Source organism: Nyctereutes procyonoides, unplaced genomic scaffold (genome assembly GCF_905146905.1).
Source record: "Nyctereutes procyonoides isolate TBG_1078 unplaced genomic scaffold, NYPRO_anot_genome, whole genome shotgun sequence".
Lineage (NCBI taxonomy): Eukaryota > Metazoa > Chordata > Mammalia > Carnivora > Canidae > Nyctereutes > Nyctereutes procyonoides.
This window is the reverse complement of record NW_026575020.1, coordinates 17,827,682-17,843,449: the sequence shown is the minus strand read 5'-3', so window position 1 is coordinate 17,843,449 and position 15,768 is coordinate 17,827,682. Positions and strand designations below refer to the sequence as shown.

Here is a 15,768-nt window from a genome sequence, read left to right as displayed (position 1 = left end):
ACTCAAAGCCCATAGTTTACATTAGGGATATTGTAGGGTTTTGACAAATATATAATGCCACGTATCTACCATTATAGTATCATAAAAATAGTTTCACTGTCCTAAAAGCCTTATGTGCTCTGCCTGTTTATCCTTTCCTTCTAACTTACTCATGGGAACCACTGATATCTTTAAGTCCCCATAGTTGTGTTTTTTTCCAGAAGATCATATGTAGTTCGAAACATGTAGTATATAGCCTGCAGGTGTGATTTTGTAACATAGGCATTGGTCATTTGTAAAATACTGGTTTCCTGAGTTACACAGATCCAAATATTGACACATTTTGTTATTTAATATTGTATCGTCATGTAGTCTCTCAAAAACTCCACTGTATGTACATGGTCTTATGAAAATAATTTTGACCTAACAGACCCCCTGAAAACGTCTGGGGGACTCTCAGGGGCCTCTGAACCATATTTTGAGAACCACTTTTCTAGTACTTGTATGGTTTCATCTTGAACATTTTAACCTTCAGTCTCACTGGAATTTTAAAATCTGAGATGTGTAGTAGAGACCCAAGTTAATATTTTTTTTTATCAGTGGTCATTAGTAGCTATGGAATAATTATATATCTTTTTCTTACTGAATAGAAGGCTAACGAGGCGTAAAACCCCTCTTTAGTGGGAAGATGACCTTGAGTTTACCTCTTCTATCACTGTTTCTCTGGTTAAGATAGAATGTCAGTTCTGTTATAGGGTAATATTGCTTATGGTAGAATGAGTCTTGAAGTGGAACTGATCTGGAGAGAAGATTTTGAGTGGACTATAAATTTCTATTGGGAAGCACAGACTTTATTAGCTGCCCTGTATGCATGCAGTTTGACTTATGTAGGTACAGTAAGTCACAGGCTCTTATAAGACCCTGATTCCTGTGGCATATGAAATTTACCTGTGGCATATGAAGTTCATATGGGGGCTAGAAAATAGCTCTTGGATTTCTGTTAAGGACAATTGCTGAAGACAACATGATTGAAGCTGCTACGCTGGCATACCGTTTCCTCCTCTGTATCCTATGAAGTTAAATGAGCCTGGTTTCATGCTGTCATCTATTTGATCCTATGAGTGTGAAGGTCAGTCTGTATCTGAGACCATTGCTCATACACATGCAAAGTGGGCTTTGCAATTATAAACTGAATTCTTGTATATATTTGGGTCTTTTTCTGAGCTATTTTTTATACTGTATGTTCATGTACCAGTAGAGTACTTTATTATTTTTTTAAGGAGGTTTTTTTTTTTTTAAAGATTTTATTTAGGGATCCCTGGGTGGCGCAGTGGTTTGGCGCCTGCCTTTGGCCCAGGGCGCGATCCTGGAGACCCGGGATCGGATCCCACGTCGGGCTCCCGGTGCATGAGCCTGCTTCTCCCTCTGCCTGTGTCTCTGCCTCTCTCTCTCTCTGACTATCATAAATAAATAAAAATTTAAAAAAATCTTTAAAAAAAAATAAAGATTTTATTTATTTATTCATAGAGACACAGAGAGAGAGAGGCAGAGACACAGGCAGAGGGAGAAGCAGGCACCATGCAGAGAGCCTGATGTGCGACTCTATCCTAGGGTCTCCAGGATCATGCCCTGGGCTGCAGGTGGCGCTAAACCGCTGTGCCACCGGGGCTGCCCCCAGTAGAGTACTTTAAAAAACATTGTGGCTTTATTATAATTTTTTTAAGCTTTTATTTATTTATTTTGTGAGAGACAAAGAGAGAGAGAGAGGGAGAGACATAGGCAAAGGGAGAAGCAGGCTCCATTCAGGAAGCCTGATGTGGGATTCAATCCCGGTACCCCGGGATCACACCCTGAGCCAAAGGCAGACGCCCAACTGCTAAGCCACCCAGGAGTCCCTATAATTTTTAATATTGGTAATCCTGGTCCCTTTTCATTAATTTTTAAAAAATATTCTTTGACTATTCTTTCTTTATTTTTCCATGTGAATAAATTATATATTATTTGATTTTTTAATAACATTTTTTAGAGTTCATGTTTTTGTCTTATCACTTAAAATACCATCTGGATAGTTGGACAGATGCTCTTTGCCATTTGGGAGCAGGTGTCTTTTTGCACAAATTGAGCTGTTTTATTATAAGTTATTTCCTCCTTTCCCTCTGTCTCACCCTAGGCAACTGGCCAGTGCTCTGTTTTTCCAGCCTTCTGTTGCTGCTCAGTCAGCTCTCTGCATATCAGGCTGTTCCTTTGTATATGCCTTTTAATCATACGGGACAACAGCAGGGAGTGCAATAAAAAGCAGTATCTTTTATAACATTGCTTTGGGTTTTTGATACTGGATTTAAAACTTTGTTTTAACCAGTACCATTATTTTGTTTTTTGTTCTTCTGAAGCACAGAGGCAATAATATCTTTGATTATTAAGTATCAAGAGAGCTCCTATCTAGAGTTATAATGGAAACAATTTGAGTAGCTACTGTATTTAAGTATTAAGCCTTACATTTTAGGGAGCAGGTTTAGGAAACAATAGGATTTAAGGTGGTATGAAGGCAGAATGACACATCTCTTGTGAATGGTAGATTTAATCTTTACTCTCTTGTTTGTTTTTTGAGGATCAGCATTGAAGAAAGCATAAAATAACAAAATGACCACTTTTAGTATTCTAACTTACTGTGACCTAACAGTGTTGCTTTGAGGACTGTGAATTAAACTAAATGAGTTCTCAAAAGGGATAGTAAATAACCAACTCTGGAATTTCTCTTCTGTGTTATCATTGACAAAGTTTGGTGGTCATTCTGTACTTGATTCATTCCTCCTCTCTGCTATCTAATATAATTGCCATTAGCCACATATGGTTTAAACTGCAATATAATTTAATTACAATTAAAACGAAAAATTCAGTTCTTCATTCCCACTGGCCATAGTTACAGTGCTCACTAGCCACTAGGACAGAGTGAACATTTCCATCATTGCAGAATTTCATGAGACAGAGCTACTCAGATCTCCTGGCCTGCCCTTATCAGATAAGTTTGTTTTCCACTTCAGAAAGAAGTTCGAGGCTGTTCCACCACATTCATGTTTTTCTTGGCTCAGCAGAAGAGTGGCCTTTTCTCATTTATAAGGCCTTTATTTTGCTTCTCTTAGGATTTTTATTCCATTTGTTGTCTCTTTTTTCTCTAGTATGTTCATTCCTTTGAAATTAGAGATAGAAAAGCCATAGTTGGGGGTTAACTGGCTGGCAGCTGCTGAGATGTATGGAATTTTATAGTGACTTTCTTTTGAGGGTGGTCACTATTTGTCCTGTCTTCAGCTTTACACGTCTTTACATATGAAGTCTTTACACATGAAGTCAGTTTCATTTCAGTGTTCATCAGGTTTAGGAGGATAGAGTCATGCTACTGAAGGTCAACATAATAAACTCATAAAGGACTCAGTCATGTCTGCATCAGGATGTCTTAGTACTCATTAATCATGAGAAAAATAACCAACAAGGAAACTACATATTATTGTCAGCTGGCCTCCTGTAGATGAATGAAATTTCAGATTATAATCAAAACATTTCTGGATGCATAGGAGCTCTAAGTGAGAAGACTTAGATTATTTTAGTGTCATATATCTTTGAGAGCCTTGGGAATAAACCTCTGTCTTATGCATGTATCTTGTCAGATGGACTTGCAGAGACACAGGCAGAGGGAGAAGCAGGCACCGATGTGGGACTCGATCCCGGGTCTCCAGGATCACGCCGTGGGCTGCAGGCGGCGCTAAACCACTGCACCACCGGGGCTGCCCTTGTCAGATGGACTTAATATCAGTTAGGCTAGTATTGTTTATTGAAAATTCTCTTTGCTACTCTTCATGCTAACTTTTCTAGTCGTTCAGAGGAGCATTTTTCTTCTCTTGATTTTTTTTTTTTTTAATTCAGGCAAATTATGATTTTTTGCAAGATTTTATTTATTTGAGAGAGAACGTGAATGGTGGGGGAGTGTTAGAGGAAGAGGGAGAAGCAGACTCCTTGCTGAGCAGGGAGCCCAACTTGAGGCTCTGTCCCAGGACCCTGAGATGATGACCTGAGCCAAAGGTAGACACTTAACCAACTGAGCCACCTAGGCACCCCCAGGCAGATTATGATTAAATTAAGAGCCAGTTTATCATTTCAGTCATGCCAGGTACCTTCTGAGAGACCATCTCTTTTGTGTTTTATTACTTGTTTTGCTTAAAGATTTGAGCATTTTCCTGTTTTAGGCACCCTAGCATGTATTAACTTCTTTGTGTACTAATTACAGATTTCTGTTGATCCTCTGCCAAATTCCTAAGAGTTTTCTTATTCTCTAACTCTCATATCTATATCTCTCAAGCTAATTTGTTTCCAAAGTCTACTTTCATACTTCTAAATACAGAAATGTCTAAATATATTGATATTTCTATTGAGGTATATCCTCAAATTAAAAATATTAAAACTGAAGTTATACTGTATTCAGCACCCTCAAATCCATCAAAAACTATATAACCTCTCCTTTTCAATTTTTTTTCTCCTTTTTAAATTTTTTTTTTTTTTTTAAGATTTTATTTACTTATTCATGAGAGACACAGAGAGACAGAGACACAGGCAGAGGGAGAAGCAGGCTCCATGCAGGGAGCTTGACATGGGACTTGATCCCAAGTCTCCAGGATTAGGCCCTGGGCTGAAGGTGATGCTAAACCTTTGAGCCACCCCGGCTGCCCCCCTTTTCATTTTTTTCTATTTATTTATAACCTCTTCTTCCTCCCCTTAGTTTCCTTGTTTTTTGTTTTTTTTTCCTTAGTATCTTGTTTTTTTTTTTTTCCTGACATCATGTCCACTCATTTTTCTTCTCATTACTTCTACTCTGTTCTGTCTAACCTACCTCAGTAATCTCCAGATTCTCCTCACATTAATCTACCCTGTTTTGGCTTTCCTCTCTGAACAGGAATTTTGGCTTATGTATCTTAGTGTCTGAATCAGATAAGTCGTTATTTTGTGATCATATAATCTGATTGTATTAGTTATTGGTTAACACATTGAGTTAGCTACCTTACTTGTATTTAATTCACTTAAGGTATTTTTGTGCACTTTTTTCAGTGTGATGAACAAGTCTGGGGTGAATCGTGTAGTTTGGAAACGACCTCGGCTTTCTCACAATGGACCTGTTAGAAGGAGCACAGTTATTGACCAGATTCCTTTTCTGGCAGTAGCAAGAGCACTTGGTAAGTAGGATTTATATTTGGTGAAATCATACTGGATTTTCTACAACTTATGGTGGTAACATAAAAGAAGAGACTAAAAAGTAAATCCCCATTTGACAGATAATGGGGGTAGACTTATGCTGTTATTATAGTGAATGCTTTATTTATTTTTTAAAAGATTTTATTTGAGGGGGGTGGAGAGAGAGGGAGCGAGCACAAGAGTGGGGTGGGGAGAAGCAAAGGGAGTGGGTGAACCTGACTCTGCCTTAAGTAGGGAGCCTAATGTGGGGCTTGATCCCAGGACCCTGGGATCATGACCTGAGCCGAAGGCAGATGCTTAACTGACTGAGCCACCAGGTGCCCCATAGTAAATGCTTTAAAACTTAATTGAGGGGAAGGTGAAAATACGGATTTCAGTGCCAATTGCTCTTTAATCATGAGTCATGTTCAACATTTTGCTGATTCCCACCTGTACTTAGGGGAATATATATAAGTCTAGGCTTGGTGTTACCCTTAAAATTATTTTTAAATGTGCTTCACTATGTCAGCCTTTCATATTTCTCTTAAGAGCCTTCAAAGCTCTTTTTTTCTTTGGCTAGCAAAATAAATTGTTCATGACAAAATAAAAATACTTATTTCCTAGTTTACTTGGTTTTGGATGGAAGGCTAGAGGATTATAGCTATAGAAATATCTTATCTGGATGTGCTGGTTAAATTACCTTTTACAGAAATTTTCTCTTATAAAATCTTCTCTCTTTTTTATAAGAGAAAAAAAGTTTTTTCCTTCTTTCTTCTAACAGACACTTGAGTACTGACTAGTGCCAGGCACGGAGTTAGGCTTTGGAGAGATGATACTGATTATATATATTTTTTCTTTTTTTATATACATGGGTGTGTGTGTGTGTGTGTGTGTGTGTGTGTGTGTGTGTGTGTGTTTTTCCTGTCTGCTTTCTTGGAGCAACACTATGTAGTTGTGGAGACAGGCAATAAAGAAGTAAGCTTGTAGGTGAAGTAATTATGAATTAGGAAATACCATGAAGGAAAGAAATGAAGTTCTGTGATAAAGAGTAACTTAGAAGGGAAAAACTATTTTATATAGTGTAATGGAAATGCTCCTTTTTAGTAAGTGTTATTTTAGCTGAGATTTGATGACTGAAAGGGAGCTATTCTTTTTTTTTTTTTTTAAGATTTTATTTATTCATGAGACAGAGAGAGAGAGAGGCAGAGACACAGGCAGAGGGAGAAGCAGGCTCCATGCAGGGAACCTGACGTAGGACTCGATTCTGGGTCTCCAGGATCACGCCCTGGGCTGAAGGTGGCGCTAAACTGCTGAGCCACCCAGGCTGTTAAAGAATATTACAGGCATGGATCCTGAATTGGGAACAAGCTGGGCATGTTTTAGGAATTATCAAAAGGTTGGAGTTAATGAGGCAGACATGGGTCACATCATGGCAGATATTTGTACTCTAGTGATAAGTATACTGGGAAACATTGGAAGATATTAAGGTAAAGATTAACACCATCTGATTTGCATTTTCAAAAGATTATTCTGCCTACCATGTTACTGTTTCCTAATCATCTTTGGTGATCAAATGCAGATATACCCATTATTCATGGAACTTGTAATCTAGTGGAGGAAATAGATAATGAACAAATGAGAAAATTCTTCTAAAATGTGTCATAAAGGAATTAAACAAGATGATGTACCTGTAATTGCTAGCAGGGGAAGGCTACATTAAAGAGGATGATCAAGGAACATTCTTTAAAAAGGTAATGTTTGAGTTAAGACCTGAAGGAAGAGGGGATCCCTGGGTGGCTCAGCGGTTTAGCACTTGCCTTCTTGTCCACTCATATTCCTCTAGATGTTTCCTTTAATAAATGTTCCAGAATTGAGGAAACTCTGCAAGATATGGTCTGACCAGTTTGAAGTATAATGGAAATACTTAGTCCTGCTACCTGAGCATTACACTTCTGCTGATGCAGTCCTGGAATCATTTCATTAGCTTTTAGTAATCATATCCCATTTTTTGGTTTATTAAAATAGCTCCAGTCTTTAGATCTTTTTCTTATGAACTGCTACTAGGCCAAATTTCTCTCATATATACTTTGGTTTTTCTTGGGAGAGTATGAGGGTGGGGAGACAGAAACTAAGTAACAGTAGCTTTCAATGAGTTTCTCACAATATATAGTCAGTACAGAAGGTATTGATTAGTGTATTTGGAGAGAGATCTAAATTAATGTAATTCTGGTTTGTTTGTTTTTTTTTAAGATTTTATTTATTTATTTTAGAGCACAAGCAGGAAGAGGGGCAGAGGATAAGGGATAGGGAAAGAATCCCAAACAGACTGTGCCCTGAGCACGGTGCCCCATGTGGGGCTTGATGTCACAACCCTTAGATAAAACCAAGAGTCAGACGCTTAACAGACTGAGCCACCCAGGCACCCCATTTATGTTTCCTTCTTTAGCTTGATTTAGCATTTGTTAACTACCTGGAGAAGAAATAGAGTATATAGTCCTGATGTTTTATATTATACAGATATTCAGAAGTAGTTAGACAGTGGTATATCAGCATTATTTAAAAATACCTCCCCACAGACTGTTAGTTGCAAGAGAGAAAAACTAGTAATTAGGGGCTCACCTGGCTGGCTCAGTTGGAAGAACATGTAACTCTTGATCTCAAAGAAAAAAAATAGTAATTAGAGAAATCAGGCAGCATCTTGACTAAATGATTGAAATTACCATCACTAATGTGGAATAATTGGACATTGTATGCTTCCATATGTGTGATTTGCTGAAACTGATACAACATTCCCTATGTTGTGCTCTGGCCAAGAATGTATAACCTGAGGAAATGTTACAAGTAAGTGCTATTCCTGATCCTAGGCTAGAAGCCTATAAAAGAACACTATTAAGGGACGCGTGGGAGGCTCAGTGGTTGAGCGTCTCCCTTTGGCCCAGGGTGTGATCCCAGAGTTCTGGGATTGAGTCCCATATCAGGCTCCCTGCAAGGAGCCTGCTTCTCCCTCTGCCTATGTCTCTGCCTTCTCTCTGTGTCTCTCATGAAAAAAGAAACAAAATCTAAAAACAAAACAAAACAAAAAGACACTATTAAACCATCTGTTAATAGAATATCCTTATTTTTAGAAAATATAAATTGAAGTATTTAGGGGTAAAGGGCTATGGTTAAAGAATTTTTCACAGCAGTGGCAGGATGGCCTAGTCTGTCTGGCTCTTGATTTTGGCTCGGATCATGATCCTCAGGGTCTTGGGATTGAGCGCTCCCATTGGGCTCCACACTCAGGGTGAAATCTGCTTGAGATTCTCTTTCTTCTTCTCCCTTTGTCCCTCCCCCCGTTTTCTCTATCCTTTAAGTAAATTTACAAAATCTAAAAAAAAAATTTTTTTTACAGACTCACACAATGTTTACACACACACACACACACACACACACACACAAACCACAAAGCAAGTGGGATAAAATGTCAACAATAAATGAATCTGAGTAGAGTGAAAGAGTATATTGGTGTTCTTTGTCCTATTTTTATTTTTGTAACTTTGTATATTTGAAATGACCTCCAAATAAAATGTTTTTAAAAATAGGCTGGCAGTAATAATATGAAACTTAATAGGAATAAATATAAAGTATCAGGCTTAAGTTCAGAACATTATTTGGGAGACATCTGCTTTCATAGTAGCATTTCATTTGAAAAAGAATTAGAGATTTGTTGTTGTTGTTGATACTCATGAAAATAAGATGACCCAGCAGTGTAAGTGTAACTTAGTCATTCAAAATAATGCAATAGTACAATAGAATATTCAGAATAAGGGAATGGTTATGCTACTATACTCTAAAGTTAAAAAGTATATCAAAAGGAGAGTGACCAAGTTGGAGATGATTCTAAGATCATATTGTTACAGGAACAAAACTACCGAATAGTGTTTGGTGTCTTGTGCTTTGTGCTGGGTACTATCTTATTTCATTTTAGACTTTATAAAATGTCAGAAGGTAGGAGTTCTTCCCTTTTCATCAGTTAAGAAACTACCTTTGTGTGTTTGGTCAATTGACCAAGTCCATATAGCTGGCATTTTGGGTATAGCTTTGTTCAGTTTTCTTTTTTAATTTATTTATTTATTTTTTTTTTAATTTTTTTTAATTTTTATTTATTTATGATAGTCACATAGAATGAGAGAGAGAGAGGCAGAGACACAGGCAGAGGGAGAAGCAGGCTCCATGCACCGGGAGCCTGATGTGGGATTCGATCCCGGGTCTCCAGGATCGCGCCCTGGGCCAAAGGCAGGCGCTAAACCGCTGAGCCACCCAGGCTGCCCTGTTCAGTTTAAAAGTATAAGTTCTCTCTCTTTTTTGCATCAGCACACACAATCACTGTTTTTTTTTTTTTTTTCCGTAGTCAAAATAATCACCAACTTCATTGTTTTTATTTCAACAGTTATTCCTGATTAACACTATCTTGCACAAATTCTTCAAAATATAACCTTAGCATTATATTCTATATTAAATATCATACCTACATAGTAGTACTATTACTTCTTATAGTACTAGGGCTAAAAAAGCATAGGCTCTTTTATAGGATGCTGCCACCCTTCTAAACTTACACAGGATAATTTGGCAAGGTGTAGCCTGGAATAGAAACACTAACGACACTTCCAGGTGACTTAAAAGTTGTGAACTTCTGTCATCTAAAAGAGGAATTAGCCTGATTTAAAAAAATAGCTGTGGAGAGTTATTAAATATTTTAGCTCAGTAAAACAAAATTATTACAGTTGATATAACATTATTTTGTGAGTTGTAATGAGCCTTTCCTTCACTAGATGTGTTTATGTAGCTAAATAGCTACTCATTGCAGTTAGCTTGCATTTCTGCAGTGGCTAGGAAGCTAGAGAATATAAGACTTTGAAAATCTCTTATAGTTTTGAGAGGCCATTGGTAATATTTTTTAAATTGTTGATCTTTAGGATGTAGGGCAATCTGGCTATGACTCCTGTCATCCCCTACTGATTGCCAGGGTTGATTCAGCTAATCTGGCTGGCTAGGCTGGTGTCCCTTTCCTCCCTCACTGCTCCACATGCATCCTTCCTGGTGTGCTCTGTTGAAGAGGAGGAGCTTTCCCAATAGAGGAGGACCCTTCTTCTGTCAGGGTTATATGAGTAGCTGCATTCCCCTGCTAGAACCTCCAAACAAAGTTTCAAGGTCCATTTGTAGGAGAACCTAGGGTAGTCAAAATTCCAAGACTCCAGACACATCCAAATGAGGTGCTGCATGTGGCAATTTGCCTTTCTTTAGTATAAAATAAAGTGTTGATTTATTTTTTAAAGATTTATTTATTTATTTGAGAGCAAGGACAAGCAGGGAGAGCAGCAGAGGGAGAGGGAGAAGCAAGCTCCTTGCTGAGCAGGGAGCCCCATGTGGGGCTAGATCCAAGGACCCCAGGATCATGACCTGAGCTGAAGGTAGACACTTAATTGACCGAGCCACCTAAACTGTTGATCTTTGGATTAGCTTTCTCTCATAGTCAAAACAAAGGAGGCTACTTGAGGCTGGAGGTAATTGGCCTAAAAGCTCCCCCAGGTCCCATCCTGCTGACCCAAGGTCATACCCAGCCCACCCAAGGCATACCAGTTGGAAATCTCAGTTCATAGATAAGTACATTTTTAATATTGTTAGATCTTACTAATTTCTCCCCAAAGTGATTATGTCAAGTTCTTAAAATCCTACTGTGTTATCTATTGCTGTCTAATAGAATATTCCTAAACTTAGCAGTTTAAAACATTTATTATTTCATATGGTTTCAGTGGCTCAGATCCTGGAAGTGGATTAGCTAAGTGATTCTGGCTGAGGGTCTCTCAGGTGGTTGTAATCAGGATATCCTTTATGGCTATGATCTGAAAGCTAGAATGGGGTTGGGGTATTTACTTCTAGGATGCCTTGTGCACTTGGCTGTTGGCAATAGGCCTCAGTTCCTTGTCTTGTGGGCTTCTATGTAGGGCTGCTGCCATGTCTTTATGGCATGGCAGCTGGTTTCCCCAGGGCAGGTGATCTAATAAGAGAACAAGGTGCACTAGCTACAGTGTATTTTTTATGATTTAGTGTCACAAGCAACACACTATCACTTCCTCTATATTTAGTTTGTTAGCACTGAGTCACAAAGTCTAACCCATCTTTCTTCTGCTGAGGGGAATTAAGCTCCACCTCTTAAAGAGTATAATTTTGTGTTCATATTTTAAAACCACACAGAGTTCCCACTTCTTCATGATTGTTGATTCATTTACCAAATTATCTATTAATGTCTGCTATGTTCCAGGTACTGTTCTAGGTTCTGGGGATTCCACATTGAACAAAACAGTAAAAAATTCCTGGACTCATGGAACTTAACCTTCTAGGAGAGACACACAGAAGATTAAAAAAAAAAAAGTAGACTGTATTTTGTGATGTAATGAAAAGTACTATCATGAAAAATAAAGCAAGGAATGTCACGGAGTGTAATTTTTAAATGGATGGTCAGAGGGGATGTAAAAGATGACATTTGGGGATCCCTGGGTGGCGCAGCGGTTTGGCGCTTGCCTTTGGCCCAGGGCGCGATCCTGGAGACCCGGGATCGAATCCCACATCAGGCTCCCGGTGCATGGAGCCTGCTTCTCCCTCTGCCTGTGTCTCTGCCTCTCTCTCTCTCTGTGACTATCATAAATAAATAATAAAAAAAAAAAGATGACATTTGAATAAAATGAAGGGCATTGAAACCTATGGGTGTTTGGGGCAAGAGAATTTAAGGGTGAAGGAACAACAATAATGATTTTTTTTTTTTTAACTGAGCAGCATGGAAGTTTTCTGTTAACTATATAGCAAACACTGGAACATCAGTTATAAAAGGAGGTCAGGAGGTCAGTTTTTAGCAAGTTACCTTCAAGGTGCTAATCAGATATAAAAGTGGTGATGTTCCATTGATTTCTGGTTATGAAAATTGACAGTAGGTGAGGTTTAGTTTGGAGATAGCAACTTGGAAGCAGAAGCTTAGGTAGGAGTATTCAAAATACTGTTGAAACATTTGAAAAAAAAAAAAAGAAAGAAACATTTGGTAAGGGGAAGACGAGATGTGACCATTGGATTTAGCAACATGGAGGTCATTGATGATCTTGACAAAATAACTGGTGGGATAGTGGGACCACAGTCATAATTGGGGTTGGTTCAAGATAGAGCAAGAGGAGGACAATTTGATATAGCAAGTTTAGACACTCTTCCTAGGAGTTTTATTATAAAGGGAAGGAGAGAAATGGGACTTTAGTTAGAGTGAAAAGTAAAAGGTCAAGAGAGAGTTTGCTGCTGTTATTTTAAAAAGGGAAGAAATAATAGTTGATGGGAAAGATCCATTAGAACAGTAAAAACTGCACGTAGGAGAGAAAATGAATGAATGAAAAGGAATTGAATCTTTTGATTTTTGATATAAAAAGACCTATGTGGGAGAGATAAAATTGTTGTAGTAATGAAAACAATTGCTTTTGGCTTTTCTTTTGATTTTACTTCTCTATCACATATTTTTTCCTCAGAAATATTAATAGCTTTTAGATTTGAACACTTAAGCTAAAAACATGCTTTGTCACATTATGTTTCAAGTCTTTATTTTGGCATTTGGAAAAAAATTTATTAACTGGTTTTAGTTTTTTTAACTTGTTTTATGGTAATAGTTTTTGGCTCAGTAAATTAAATTATAATATTTAGCACCATTCTGGGATACCTGGGTGGCTCAGCAGTTGAATGTCTGCCTTCAGCTCAGGGTGTAATCCTGGAGTCCTGGGATCAAGTCCCACATCAGGTTCCCTACATGGAGCCTGCTTCTCCCTCTGCCGTGTCTCTGCTTCTCTCTGTGTGTGTGTCTCTCATGAATAAATAAAATTTATTTAAAAAAAGATTTTCATTTATTCATGAGAGACACAGAAAGAGACAGAGATACAGGCAGAGGGAGAAGCAGGCTCCATTGGAAGGAGCCCGATGTGGGACTCGATCCCAGAACCACAGGATCACACCCTGAGCCAAAGGGAGACGACACTCAACCTCTGAGCCACCCAGGTGTGCCAATAAAAATCTTTAATAAAAAAAATATTTATTTAGTACCGTTCTTATGATGTATAGCCATTTTTCTTCTAGCTTTTTGGGAAGGAGAAGTTTGCTTAGCAGAACTTGGCACCATTTTTAGGCAGTCCTGAAGATTAGAATTACTACTGGAGTACAGATGTAGCAAAGGTGCCTTCTAGTGGCTGCCTGATGGAATTGCAGATGAATCTTGTAAATCATTTATTCTTGAGTGCAGTATGTGCTAAGCATGTGGTCTTTGTCTTCATGGAAGCTTACAGTTTAGAGAAGGGGAGAGGTATTCAGCAGATCATAAAAAGAGCTGAAAAATTACATCTCTAAATACTAATGTGCTAATGGGAACTTAAAATAAGGGTATTATACCTAGCTGGAGAAACGAGATATTTGATATTGAGCTAAAGTTTGAAGAATTACTAGTTGTCAAGACAGGATGAATGTGTGTTCTAGGCCTAGGAGCTGCATTTGCAAGCAGCTCTGTGATATGCGGAAGGATGGTGAATATAATAATTGAAGGCCTGTGTAGCTGGAACAGTGATAGAGGAATAAGAAGCATAGATAAGGGGCACCTGGGTGGCTCAGTGTTTCAGGATCTGCCTTTGGCTCAGGTTGTGATCCTGAGGTCCTGGGACCAAGTCCTGCATCAGGCTTCCTGTGGAGAGCCTGCTTCTACCTCTGCCTATGACTCTGTGGCTCTCTCTGTGTGTCTTTCATGAATAAATAAAGTCTTTTTTTTTTTTTTTAAGGTTTTAATGTGAGACTAGGTCCCGGGACTTGGGGATCTTGCCCTGAGCCGAAGGCAGATGCTCAACCACTGAGCCACCCATGCGTCCCAATAAATAAAATCTTAAAAAAAAAAAAAAAAAAAAAAAAAAAAAAAGATAAAATTAGAACCGCTGAGCCACCCGGGCTGCATTTTTTTTAGGTTGTGGTTAAGAGTTTTGTCTTAAGAGTAATTTCAAACTGGGCAGCCCAGGCGGCTCAGCAGTTTAGCGCCGCCTTCAGCCCAGGGCCTGATCCTGGAGACCTGGGATCGAGTCCCATGTCGGGCTCCCTGCATGGGGCCTGCTTCTCCCTCTGCCTGCATCTCTGTCTCTCTCTCTCCTCTCTGTGTATTCTCATGAATAAATAAATAACATCTTAAAAAAAAAAAAACGACCAAACTACTGCAGAGTAGGAGTGGATTTGTGTGTATGTATGTTTTCAATTATGGCAAGTAGGTATATAATTTTGCTGTCTTAACCATTTTAAGCATACAGTTAGTGGTGGTATTAAGTACATTTATGATGTTGTGCAACAATCACCACCATCTATCTTAAATTTGTGTTTCAAAGGGATGATTTTGGTTGTAGTTTTTTTTTTTAAAGATTTATTTATTCATGAGAGAGAGAGAGAGGCAGAGACACAGGCAGAGGGAGAAGCAGGCTCCACACAGGGAGCCTGACGTGGGACTTGATCCTGGGACTCCAAGTTCACGCTCTGCACCAAAGGCAGGCGCTAAACCGCTGAACCACTCAGGGGTCCCCCGCTTGTAGTTTTAAGAATGGTTTAGGTGAGGTTTTTTTTTTTTTTTAAGATTTTATTCATTTATTCATGAGAGACAGAGAGACAGAGATGGGCAGGGACACAGGCAGAGGGAGAAGCAGGCTCCATGCAAGGATCCCAATGTGGGACTCGATCCCGGGACTCTAGCATCACGCCCTGGGCCAAAGGCAGGTGCCAAACAGCTGAGCCACCCAGGGATCCCCTAGGTGAGGGTGTTTGATGGAAGTGCTCCATGGGAAGCCATCCACAGAGTGGGGCGGAGGGGGGAAGTGTTGAAATTCACGAGGGGTAAAGACCACTGAGTATCCTGTGTACTGTGGACTGCCATGAGCCACAGAGGCAAGCAGAGAATGTACTGAAATCAGAAGAAAGGCCTTTTTCTCTTGTGGTGTCCCTCCAGTGCCCCCACTGAGGATAAAAAGGACATGACCATCAAGGAGGAAACTAACAATATTTGCCACAATGTCTGGGAGCTCTCCCTTCAGTATGTACAGGAATGATATCCTGTGATCCTATTTTTGTTTATCATTGGCCTACTGTTTGTACATTGGCCTACTGTAGAAACAGTTCAAAGCCCACTTCTGATCCTTGCTCATTTGATCTCAGGTAAAGTCACATAGATTCTCTGATCTGATTAAATAAGGGAACTGTGTCTATATCATATATTCTTAAATCTGGCTGTGAACAACTCATCTAGTGAGTTTGTTAAAAATTCATATTTCAGGGACTTTTACTGGCAAATTTAAAGCAACTTGAGCATCAAAACCATAACAGGGGGCACTCACCTGGGTAGCTCAGTCAGTTAAGTGTCCAACTCTTAATTTCAGCTCAGGTCATGATCAGGATTGCAAAATCAAGTCCTACACCCCTCTCTACACTGTGGAACCTGCTTAAGATTCTCTCTTTCCTTCTTTTGCTCCCTGCCCCCGCCTCACACGTGTATTC

The 15,768-nt window shown here is 39.0% G+C and overlaps 1 protein-coding gene across 1 annotated transcript in view; it reads left to right on the top strand.

Moving 5' to 3' along the window:
- Window positions 1-15,768, top strand: part of PPM1D (protein phosphatase, Mg2+/Mn2+ dependent 1D) — a 56,624-nt gene that overhangs the window by 23,238 nt on the left and 17,618 nt on the right. The window contains exon 3 of the mRNA XM_055337899.1: window positions 5,074-5,198. Coding sequence (XP_055193874.1) covers window positions 5,074-5,198 — 125 coding nt within the window. The remainder of the gene's footprint in view (window positions 1-5,073; window positions 5,199-15,768) is intronic.